Source organism: Balaenoptera musculus, chromosome 16, assembly GCF_009873245.2.
Source record: "Balaenoptera musculus isolate JJ_BM4_2016_0621 chromosome 16, mBalMus1.pri.v3, whole genome shotgun sequence".
Classification (NCBI taxonomy): domain Eukaryota; kingdom Metazoa; phylum Chordata; class Mammalia; order Artiodactyla; family Balaenopteridae; genus Balaenoptera; species Balaenoptera musculus.
This window is the reverse complement of record NC_045800.1, coordinates 16,800,529-16,813,555: the sequence shown is the minus strand read 5'-3', so window position 1 is coordinate 16,813,555 and position 13,027 is coordinate 16,800,529. Positions and strand designations below refer to the sequence as shown.

The 13,027-nt window shown below is 39.9% G+C and overlaps 1 protein-coding gene across 1 annotated transcript in view; it reads right to left on the bottom strand.

The window, feature by feature from the left end:
- LOC118882943 (nebulin related anchoring protein) overlaps positions 1-13,027 on the bottom strand; it is a 69,598-nt gene that overhangs the window by 45,257 nt on the left and 11,314 nt on the right. The window contains 7 exon segments of the mRNA XM_036829338.1: positions 1,762-1,866; positions 2,917-3,024; positions 5,343-5,447; positions 7,653-7,769; positions 8,741-8,845; positions 12,276-12,380; positions 12,671-12,778. Of these exon segments, the coding sequence (XP_036685233.1) occupies positions 1,762-1,866; positions 2,917-3,024; positions 5,343-5,447; positions 7,653-7,769; positions 8,741-8,845; positions 12,276-12,380; positions 12,671-12,778 (753 nt within the window).

The following is a 13,027-nucleotide window of genomic DNA, read 5'->3' as shown; positions in this document are numbered from 1 at the left end:
TGGATCTGGCTCATGCGTTGCCAGTGTGGAACCTACCTCTGCTTCCAATTAATATTTCTAATCCAGTCTAGTTTAATTCACCTCTCCGACTTCCCCAGGACAGCTGACTATATTTCAGGTGCCTGGTTTGATCCACTGTCTTATACAGACAAACGTAACAGCAAGTCATGTTATAGTGGGAATACAAAATTGTAGAGCGCTCTCTTGTTTTGTTTGTGCTATGAAGCATTTTTTGTAGAATTCTACTGTGAAAATTGGCATTCAGATTTTACAAGGTGCTCTTGATCCCTCAAGTTTCCCAGGTAATGTGTGCAGCCAAAAAAGAAACTTGGCTTTGGTAGCCAAGTTTAACCTTGAATTTCATTAAGGTGAAATGAATAAGTCAACTCGGGCAAACTTTCTGGGAAAAGGAAAAGCAAAATGTAGGCCCTTTGTATTCTTCTACTTCCCATCCCCTGCTTTATCACACGTTTGATAAGCCCCTTTCATCCATCAAACTATCATTTGCCAATGATTGGCCTTCTTTGTCCTGTAAACTGTTAGACGCTGGAGATGCCCAGCTGAACCTGACACTGCTCCTACTCTGAGCGAAAGGGAAAGAGATGCAAAGACTGATCTACCAATAGCAAAGCCCAAGTCAGCTGCTGAAGCTGTGCTGATCCAAAAGGAATGTGAAGGAAAGTAGCGCTGAGCATTCAATTAGCACGTCGAATGATACATTAAATTCTTGATTGATTGGAGATAACTTTCACTGACAACCATGATACCAACTCAGTTCTAAACCACCTTATGTACTTTTTAAAATAGTAGATAACTTTTACCTTTTTTCTTTGTACATTTCTGTATTATCTGAATTTTCTGAAATAAACATGTAGTAAAATTCTTATAATTAGGAAACAACAAATGTAATTAATTATACATATTTCATTGGAGACAAGCCAAACTATAAATAAATAAAATCACTGCTGCAATAAATTAGTGATACATATTATTCCACACATATTTCGCGAGCACTCCTGGGGAAAAAACTTAAGTAAATGTTACCATTTCCTCTCAACTTACAGCTATTTCAGTTTACTCCCTTTGGTCCTTAAACATACTACACTCCAAAACTTAAAAAAAAAAAGATCATCATTGTTAGGGAATAATTACTTTAATGTGCCCAGCAGCAGACATAGTCCCCAAACTCTAAGAGGTGAAATGGAACCTTAGGATATTTTCAAGATGAAACCAGAGTTGTCTCCGCCTCATGTTGGAAATCTAAGAGTTTCCAAACGTGTATATACGGACTTCTATCAGAAAAGAGTTCCCCTTTCTCAATCCCTTCCATCTCCTATGAACTGTTGTATCTTGTTTCTTTCCATCTTGCTGCCTAAGAATCACTCCACTGGCACTTCCCTGGTGGCCTGGTGGTTAAGAATCCGCCTACCAATGAAGGGGACACAGATTCGATCCCTGGTCCTGGAAGATCCCACATGCCGCGGAGCAACTAAGCCTGTGCACCACAACTACTGAGCCTGCGCTCTAGAGCCCGCAAGCCACAACTACTGACGCCTGAACGCCTAGAGCCCGTGCTCCGCAACAAGAGAAGCCACGGCAATGAGAAGCCCGTGCACCACAACGAAGAGTAGACCCCGCTCACCGCAACTAGAGAAAGCCCGTGCACAGCAACGAAGACCCAAAGCAGCCAAAAAAAAGAATCACTCTACTGGAGGGAAGTGACAGGAATAAAGCAGAAAGGACTATTGGAAAAGGACATACATCTTTCAAGGGAAGCAGTTTCATTGTTGTCTGATAGGAAGGAGTCAGGGTGGCTGGGTAGTTGTAGTCGACAGCATTATGTTTGTAACTGGCCTTGTAGGCAATCTGAAACACAAAGAAAAAAACAAGAAAAGAGAAATTAGTCTCCTCTCTCTTTTGACCTTGTTTGAATGTCATAAAAGCATCTTTTAAAAATAACCAGAAACAAAATTAATTCAGTTTCATCACCTCCAAGGAAAATTATGTTCACACTTTTGTTTTTAATTAATTTGAATTCTTCTTCTTAATTAATCTAAAATTAGTTAACGTCATCTGTAGCACATTTATTTTATCTTTCTTATTAATCATGGAACCCCTTGTAGTTTTTTGTTAAAAAGAAGCATTTGCAGACAAGTGTATAGCAAAAGAGCTTCTTGGCTGACCCCCAGAAAATAAATGAAAAGTCAAGAGTCTTCAGAGTATTTAAAAAGATTTTTAAAGGTCAAATTTGACATTCTCAAGTAGAGGAAATTTGACGTTTGTATGTTTTAATAACGAAATCAGTTCCTTCTCCGTGTCCTTTACCTACAAGATTTACAATTTGGCATTTGCAAACCTGTAAACTGAATTGACAAAGCCAAAGAGAGATTAATAGATCACATGCTATTGGGAAAAGAGGGTCCTGATCTATTTTGTTATGTCAGTATCTTGAGCAGTGCCTGGATACAGGAAGTCTTCAATGAACACTAAGATTGAATGAATGAATGAACCAATCAACCAACCAACCAACCAACCAACCAATTCTAAATAAACCGCAATGCTTTGGAAATTTGAAGCATTTCAAATGAGAATTATGCTTGTCCATTTCTCTTTATCTCTCAGAAACTGAAAGTTTTTCTCACACTGGATCAATTACAATAGATCCAAGTACTCTTCAAAGCAGAGAAAGTTGAGTTTAATAAATTGAAGCTTTTAAAATTTTTCAAAGATTTTTTTACCTAGCCTTGGTTGCACTAATTAACATTTACAAACTCTTTTGGGTCAATCTTTACACAACAAAACACTGATTTTTTAAAAAGGGGAGGTTGAAAAAGAACTGGCTGAATTCCTCGTGCCCCACCACTCTCCACGCCAACAGACCCCCAGGACCTGCAGGCCCTTCACGACAGGACTCACGTTGCTTGCCAGGCTTCCAACTTTCAGAGCATGGAGCGTCCGTCTGTCCATCCCAGCTCCTTCATAGTGGCCTCTCATGTGGTTCTGGTAGTTTTCTTTATATTTATTCTACACGGAAACACAAAACCTTCAACAAAAGCATTCTCTCCCCAACTCGTTGAAGATAAACTACTCATCTTAATGCACTAATCCAAAACATAAATGATTAAATTGAACCTATTTAAGTATTCAGTGTGTCTCTGAATTAAAAATAAGACAAACTTAAAAAAAATAACTTAAAATTCAAGAAGTTGGGGTGAGACAAGCACACAAGCAAACATAAGATCTGATGCACCCAGACAGCACAAAATGGACCTGATTTTTTTTTTTTTTTTTAACATTTTCAGTTGTAAATATACCAGATTTTTCCAATGTGAAAACCCATTGCACAGGTGTGGAGCTTTCCAAGGACAACCACTGATCGTACAGGGGCTGCACGCAAGCCCCATGCTGGGGGTTAGTACACATCACTGCATGCTATGACCTCCATTTCTAAATATATGAGGAATAAAACCTCAGCTTTGCCAAAATCTGTGACTTATACATGACACATTGGTCACTACCACAACCATGTGAAATAACGATGTTATGTCCCAAATGCAGCTTACCAAACAAAGAACAAAACAAGAGGACAAGAAGTCATAAATAAGAAAAGGTGGGTAGCTTCTAATGAAGCTACATTAAAATCACCTCCCCTGGGAGGCCACGGAGTTTCCAGGCACTGAGAGTATTCCAACAGAATACTATTACTCTGCATCAGACACAGTTCTACTTATCTCTGTTAATCTTCACAAGCACTCTATGAGGAGGAAGGAATTATTATCATCCCCATTTTACAGAGGGCAAAATGGCTCCAAGAACTAAACGTGCCTGAAGTCGGCCACTTGGCTAATTGTGGAGCCAGGTCCATCAGCTCCAAAGCTGGTGCTCTTAACCATGACATTTATGCAGAAGACATTCCTTACTGAGCCTCACGAAGTCCCAAGTGATTTTAAATTCTACTATTATATGCAGCTAAGCAGAAGTAAAATCTAATAAGAACCTGCAGTATAAAAAAACAAACAAAAAAAACAACTAATACTAAACTTTCTTTGGGTTATTTGTATGGAAATATGTTAATATAAATGTTTCAGACATTACATGAAATTTCTAAAAATCTTATATGTTCCGGTATAATGTTATAAGTCATAATTCTAGTTATTACTTTAAAATGTATATCTCAGAAATAACTAAATTTCCTTGTCAATTGCATTATTATGAACTTTCATCAAATCTTTAACCGTGGCCATTTTTAAGTCTTTTGTCATTTACAGACAGTTCTGGGTGTACTCTGATGCTTTTGCAAAAACGTTCCTATAAAAGGGTTTCATCTTCAAGGAATTCATGGAAAAGACTCTGACAAGTACAGTTTCTGACTATACTCTGCTGAACTGAATGAATAAGCATTTTCAGAACCTTAATGGAAAACTGATGAATTCATAAAAGTGCTAACAAAAGATCAAGATGAAAAAAAAATTTAATTACATGGGACTGAGTGAACTGATGAGGATGATTATAATTTTTGTGACTTTCTGTTTGAATAAAAAAAAAATCCCACAAGGACTCAGAGGCAAAAAATATACAAATCAATTTTCACTGCAAAGTAAAGGAGCTGTTACAGTGGAGGATTACTGGACTGAATGTCAATATTATGACACAGTATGAGTGTGTTTCATGTTTGGTAATTGCAGTCACTGTTGCTTTTGTTGCGGTCATCCATTTACAATGCTTAGTGTCAGTTTATCTCTTGTAAAAATAAAATACAGTGTGTGTGTGTGAGTTGTGAAAAAAAAAATTGGAATTAGTAAAAATGAGGGCAACAACAACAAGAAAAAGAAGTAAAGTCATATAAACTAGTCCTTGATGTTCTCAAGGATACATCCCCAGACTTTGAGAATTTCCAAATCTGCAAATGCCACTCCAGCATATATCTGCTCACCTGTAAGATGGGGAAATAACACCTGGCTCCCTAGGTGACTGTGCAGGTTAACTGAGATCTTGTACTAATTTAAGAAGCACAAAGTCAAGTTGAGAGGGGACGTTGCACACTCAGCCAGGCTCCCTCGCCAGCATTCACCAGTAGGAGCCAGATACTACTATACACGAAGGATGCAAGAGGACAAGTGCAGCCCTGAGGGCTCAAGGTCAAGTGCATGCCAGGGGATTTAACACTCCATGGACCAGCCCCAGCAGGCAATCTCTATCAAAACTCATAGTATTTGTGCCTAAGACGCCATGCTTCTCCAAGACACCCAGATACATTCACGTAGACTGTCTCTTAGGAGACCTAGAAATTAAGGTCATTAAAAAAAAAAGCCCAAACAGACGTGTAGGCATTAAAAACTCACATCACTGGTGAATTTTGAGATCTTGCTCACATTCCTGAATTGAGGTGTTTCACAGTAGTTGATACTACGACCTTTACTACTTTCCAGATCCTTCTTATACTCCACCTTGGAAACCAAAACACCACATGCACAAGAGAACCAAACCCGAAGTCACTCTTGAAAATGTCACCAGGACTCGACTTAGGATATTTTTAGAAAACTTTCAACCCAAGATTTTAAAATACCAGGCATAGGATACTGTAGGTTAACAATATGTCTTTTCCTTTCAAATAGTGATAAGTAAATAATCAGTTTGGTTCTGAATGTTAAAAATATACAGCCCCTTTCAAAAGTAAATACTTTAAGATTTCATATAGCTCAAAAAAATGGCAAAATGGTTTTAGAAATTCAGACAGTGGATACTCTTGGGGACAGGTGTCTGGACTTCTGATCATGTCCTGTTTCTTGATCTGGGTGCTAATTACACAGATGTGTCCACTTGTGGAAATTCTTCCTGTTGTACACTTATGATATACGCACTTCTCTGTATGTATACTTAAGTAGAACTTAACCAAAAAAGTTACTTTACAAAAGAGTGTAACAAATGAGACCACTCATAGATGCAAAGTGTCTTCTAATTTTAAATGGCTAGTTGAGCTCCCCTGGGTAGCTAGATATAAGATGTGAGGCCATAGTTACTAAACAGACTGCAAGTCATCCCAGGTAGTTGGAGAAGGCAGCTGAAGGGTGATTACCATTAATAGAGGCCTGGCTGGTTTGTCTTACTAGAGAAACATAAGAGCAAAAAGAAATGGAAGGTTCCCTCGTGACCGCTTCCCAAAGGAAATACAACTTGTTATCATATCTTATAAAACATTTGGTGGGAATATGACTTTTAAAGTATGCAAGATGCATTGTAATGCTTACAATATGATATAAAATTTAAAAAGTATACAAAACTGTATATACGTTGAATTCTAATTCTACAAATGTATGTTTTTATATTCATATATTAGTTTATGATATATTCACATAGAAAGAGGTCAAAATGGTAACAATGTTATTCTTGGGTAGAACTACATTATCAGCAGTCTGGTTCTAGTTCTGTCCCTAAAAGTCTATCTGAACCAGAACAAGACACTTTACTTTTCCAGGCCTATGACAAAGCGAGGGCCTAAGATTGCAAAGATCCCATCTAGATCTAACGTTCTCTGAGTCAAAAGCAAGGTTCAGCAAACTTTTTCTGTAAATGACCAGATAGTAAATATTTGCCCCTTCGTGGGACATCCCATCTTTATATCAACTCTTGTAGCTCAAAAGCAGCCATAGATAATATGATGTGTTTCAATAAAACTTTATTTATAAAAACAGGCTGTGGGCTGGATTTGGCACTCAGGCCATAGTTTGCTGACCTCTGGCCTACAGCATCAGAATCATGTGGAATATTTGTTTAAAATGCAGGTTCCAAGGGCTCGGCACCCATCTACTACTTCAAAGTATCTGAGGTTGCTGATGAGGCCCAGGAAATGTCACCCTTGTGATTCTGAGCAATTAGAGCACCACAGGCTAAGGAACACTTTGGGGTAAAAGACTGACTCTTAGGGGTTAGAGAAGAAAAATGTTTTAGGAAATTTGCATATCCTTTTTTGAGTTTCAGATAACTTGCTAGGTGAGTCCTATGAATAGCCTGCCAAGAGGCTGACAACTCAAATGCCTTCAGGGTCCCAATAGGCAATGCAAACAGAGAAGCTACTATGAAGAAACTCCAGGACTTAAAAAGGATATGGGAAGCCAGAGGGGAGATTTCCTTGCCAAATAGTCCTAGCAATTATAAAAATCGTAACCACTGGGTAGGCCAAACAAAACACAGTCTCTGGCAGCCAGGTCAGCCTCTAAGGCAAGGGGAATTCATACGGCGGTACACACAACTTCTCAGAAACCTGACTACAATAATAAGAGAATGAGGGAGGTTCCACGTTCAAAACACTCCTATCTTTGATTTCCACTCTATAAGAATGACATATTGTTATAAAGCATGTCTCCTCCAGTATTCTGGCAACTAGAAATCTATTGCTGGGAACTTTGGAATAGCTACAGCCCTGTGAGAATTCTGGTAAGAAACTTTTGAACCATCAGAGAAAGATTTAATTGGTTTGATTCTAGGCTGTCTTGTGAATTGCTTTTTACTGACTATTCGTTCTTTGGGAACTGGTAACTCATGTGTAGTTTATGTGGTGTTACACGGAACTTTTCATTCTGGGGTCGCCCCTTCACTGTCTGTCGGAGATAAAGGAGGTGACAGCACACAGGTGAAACTGTCCCCATACGTACCTCACTCACAAGCTTGTTCACGTTCTGAGCCCACTTAAGAACCAAGTTGTCTTGGGCTGGGAGGGAATGATAATGTGCAGCGCCCTTCATCTTACTGAAGTCCTGCCTGTATTTTATCTGAAAGAAGCACACAAGGAGCGTCTGGAGTTGTTGTTTTCACGCTCCATGAGAGAAGTTACTCCACACTTACTTCACATTTAATGTCAACATTTATTTCATAGAATTTTCTGGAGGAGAAAATAATCACATGGGTTTTTCCTCCACTAAAGTCCATAAACCACTTAGTGCCTTTTATATTAAAATTTTACTGCCCCCTTTCACATTTTTTACACTTTACATTCTAATTCTGCATGAAGAAAGGTCTCAAAATGATCATACCTAAAGGTATAATCCAAAACCCATTCTGCTCTTGGTTTTAACAATCATTTCTCTTCCAGCCTCCAGTGATGAATGTGTCTTTTACTTCCCCTCTCAGGGCAAAGTGCACTCTTCTAAGGAAATGGGTAATAACTGAATAGTAACAAAGTAAAGGAGAAGGGCAAAGGGGGTATGAAATGAATGCTGGGCTTCTGATTATAGATCAAGTTCAAGTTGGTGTAAGATCTGCAGTGTGCTTGTCACTTTACCAAGTTTAATTATAGCTTATCTTTCAAGGACTGCCAACTGGCTAACATTCTGCAAATAAAAATCATTTTATCAACTGGGTTACACTGAGTTTGATAATCATATGATTTATTTTAATCAGCTATTCCTCTGAAGTGCTCAATTTCTAAGATGGGTTATTTTGCAAAGACTCTCCTAACCCCAGCTTATCTAGCTGGACCGGTATGTGCACTTGCTTCAGCTGACTTCAAGTAAGTTGTGTGGTTTGTCCATGTCAGTCTCCTTTGAAGCAGATAAATGTGACCTAACAGCATGAGCCAAAAATGCAGATGTCAGAAATTTGGATAGGAATTGAGGGCTAACATTCTGCTTTGACTCAGCTCTGATAAATTTAACTGTATATAGGTTTCAGTAAGCACAGCCTTCAAAGTCTCATTTCTCCTCTGCTTCTGTGACTCTGTGGGTCGTCACGATGTGGTACTTACATCACTAGCGAGTTCGCTGGCTTTCTTGGCATTCTGATAAGCCGGGGTGATCATGGCCGGGAAGCTGCCCTTTCCTCTGTGCTCGCCATACTCTTCTGAGTAACCCTGCTGGGTCAATCAAAAAGTTTAATCAGTAATACTCCACTCCTGGAATGGGTGGGGGATTAGCAATGATCTCTCCTAGAGCCTGTTTCCATGGAGGCCCGTCCACCTTGGAAATTCCTGTGATCACCCCTAAGAGCAGTAGCACGTGGTCATTAAGGTGGTAGACACTAGAGGTAGACCCAGCACACAGTCAGCACTAAATAAATGGTAACTGTTATCACTAGCATCATCATTTCCATCAGATAAATCAAGATACTCTATGAGTCTCCTAGGCTCATGTATTTTGGAGTATTCATTTCTTAAATGACACCTGGAAAGTCCTTCTGTCTTCCAGTAGTCTCGAATGCCACCGTTCTCAGGCCCCTTAGCAGATCTATGCAAAGACACGTTGATATTCCACATACTGTCTCCCCCCAGTGATGGATTCATTTCATTTACCAAGAAAGAGATATTATGTAACTATTTGAATTTTTGTAATTTGGCTGAAAAGACTTCAAATTGCAATAAGATGATCTCAGCTGGGACCAAATGTATATTTCAGACTAAGTATTACAATCCGAGTCTTAATTTCTTCTGTCCTCCTCCCCACATCACCCAGCCTCTCCCACAAAGGAGAACCTTCTCTCTCACGGAACTGTCATCACGTTACTAGTGTAAAACTTCCCCAGCAACCGGAGGTACTTCAAGACCCTGTCAGATGCTACCTTCTCTCCAGGGAACTCCTCCCTCACTCCCAGCCCCACCCCAGGCAGAATCAGCTGCTTCTTCATCTGTGTTCCCACAAATCTTGAACAGCCCTTAGTGTGCCTCCTTGGGCTCATGACTCCATCTCTCTCTGGCCTCCTCCAAAGCAGGGGCCTGCCCTGCTACAGCATCATGGCTCAGAGTCTAGCACACATACTCTCTTAAATGAAATAGTTGGGTCAAATTAGAATGTCCAGGCTTCCGTTTTATCCAATAATGACAACTGTTTAGCCTGAGTGCTCCTTTATGCTTGGCTGCCAGAATGTTCTGGGCCAAATGTAGTAAGTGAAAAAAATAATAACAACAAAGACTCTCAAATTCTTTGGTAACCTCCTTTTGCCCATTCTGCTTTACGGTTTGGAGTTGGCTTGTAGCTTCATTTTAACTTCTCTGCTTATGTGACTATATATTGTGTATGTAAATCTTTTTGAGACCCTTAATCCTATCGGGGAGTTGACAGGTTACAAATAACAGATTACACGGTATAGTCCATTAACTTAAAAAACTACTCATTAAAAAGAAGAATGGGGACTTCCCTGGTGGCGCAGTGGTTAAGAATCCACCTGCCAACGCAGGGGACACGGGTTCGAGCCCTGGACCGGAAGGATCCCACATCCCGTGCGCCACAACTACTGAGCCTGCACTCTAGAGCCCGTGAGCCACAACTACTGAAGCCCGCGTGCCTATAGCCCGTGCTCCGCAACAAGAGAAGCCACCGCAATGAGAAGCCCGTGCAACGCAAGGAAGAGTAGCCCCCGCTCGCCGCAACTAGAGAAAGCCCGCACGCAGCAACGAAGACCCAACACAGCCAAAAATAAATAAATAAAATAATTTTATAAAAAAAAAAAATGAAGAATGAATTCTTTGGTCTTTTAGGCACTACAGATATTTATAGTGTATCTGACTGTCCGCCTGCTTCTCTATCACTCCCTCCTACTCTCGCCCTGGTGAGTCACAGTCAATCACGGTGAAATGCCACAGGATATGGAGTCCTCTCGACTGACAGCTGCTGGCAGTGCTATCGAACAACACCCACTTTGATTCTTGTATTTGTTATTATCATGATTGGAAACTTCAATCAAAATGTCCTAATAATCAAGGTTCCACTATGATACTATGAAGTTACATTTCATCACTGTGTATAGACAGGTCTAGATACACACATGAAATTATATGCATGTGTTATAACTAGTGGCAGATAGGATAGTCCAAATTTAGAACAAAATACTTTTTGCTAAATATGGAAGCCAAATATTTTTTAAACAGACTTTTAAAAGTTGTCCTGGGCTTCCCTGGTGGCGCAGTGGTTGAGAATCAGCCTGCCAATGCAGGGGACACAGGTTCAAGCCCTGGTCTGGGAAGATCCCACATGCCGCGGAGCAACTAGACCCGTGAGCCACAATTACTGAGCCTGCGCGTCTGGAGCCTGTGCTCCGCAACAAGAGAGGCCGCGATAGTGAGAGGCCTGCGCACCGTGATGAAGAGTGGCCCCCGCTTGCCGCAACTAGAGAAAGCCCTCGCACAGAAACGAAGACCCAACACAGCCATAAATAAAAATAAATAAATAAATAAAACCAAAAAAAAAAAAAAAAAAAGAAAAAAAAAAAAAAAAAGTTGTCCTGAGCATTCTAAACAACATATTTACAACATGAAACCAATAAGAATGTATTTTCATTGAGTTTTAAGCACTGAGAGACCATTTAACTGACTTATCATGAAATTTAATAAAATGGCCTTTTAAATTCAAAACCAAACATTTTTGCTCAGATAGACATTTGCAAAAGGGTCAAAACCTATCTTCACGTGCATTTTAAGTTTCACATGAATATATCCCCAATATAAGCAACTAGGTTTTCTGAAGAAGAGAAATAAGTTATTTGTTTCTTTTTATAAATTATGTATATTGAATGTCACATATGTTGTAAAGTCTACCCAGTGCCAAAAAATTTAAACAACTGTCAAATTAAGAAAGAAATATCACCCAAGCCCACTGAATGTACCCTTCCGGACACACGCTTGCTCTTCCAACATTCTTTACTTACAACCATGAAAAAATAATGTTCCCTTTTTCCCTTACAACACCTGTCTAGTACCAGAAAATCAGAGGGATGTGCAAATAAAATTAGCTGCAATTGTCACTCAACGTTTTTACATCCTGCCAAGATGTAGTTCATTTAAGAAGTGAAATTGAGAAAAAGGGTTACTTTCTCTGGCACATTGCTTTATCTAGCAACCTAGATAAGAAATTCATTTTCTAAGAAAATGAATCCTGCTACTCAGTGAAGTGCTCAATATTTTTCAAGACATGCATTTTGATCCCTTTTGTGCCTATGCAGTGACAGGCTAAACACAGCCAGTCTTAGTCCTTGGGACTTTTCTTCAATGAATAGATGAGGATGCTTTATTCCTGGCAAACCCACCCTTTTGATATTGGTCCTTTATTTTTAAAAAAGGAAAGAAAAAGTGCTTAGAGTCTGTTTTCCTAAGTGAGTCAAGTTGAGCCCTGTGTAATTGTTTGTTCGCTACTTTCTGGCTTGGAAATTCCACCTTCCATAAATAGGGCAAAGAAAAAATCACAGCCCAACCCCTGATTAAATAGTCATAGGTTGTGTCACAGGCTAGAGGGCTGCCAAACTGAGAAATGACCATCAAAAAGGGTCTCGCAGGACGTCATTTTATCACATACCTGGCCATACTGGTCCACATACTCCTTTGTCAATGCGCCCTCAGCTCCAGCAGCTGGACCAGCCGTTCCCTTCGTTTCTCTTTGATATTGTTGATGGTACCTCACCTATTTGAAGGGGAAGGACAAATTTAGCTTCTTATGCACAGGGGCCAAAACAGTAAAAATGAATGTCTTGTGGAATGTTCTTTTTCTGCTTGGGTCTAGGGAATGTGTCTTAGACATAAAAGTGCCTCATCATTGTCCTGGTAAAACTGATTGAAAACTATGTAGGAAAGCTACTTCCTGTATCCACGGTGCAAAAAAACGGAGACAAGGAGACAGGAAGTTGGACTCGCCAAGCCCAGGTAAATTCCTGCTTCCTTCCCTCCCATGAAAACATCGCCCTGGACACTTACATCACTTGCCAGCTCATTGGCTCTTTTGGCTATCTGATAAGCAGGTGTGGTCATAGCAGGAAAACTGCCTTTCCCTCTCTGTCGTTCATAGTCCTCTGTGTATCTCACCTGGAAAATGAAAACAAATTTTGAATCACATGCCACAATCCCACCATCTCCCAGGCAATCTGACGGAGAAGCCCTGCTCAGGGCTCCCAGAGCACCCTGCACATCTCACATCGTCACAGCTCTTATGCAATGTCGTTGTCTTAGAGCTTGATGGACCCTGTGTATCTTATTTACCATTTTATTCCCAATACCCAGCTCACTGCCTGATACGTGGAGATGCTCAATGTAGAATTCGACACATACTTGTGA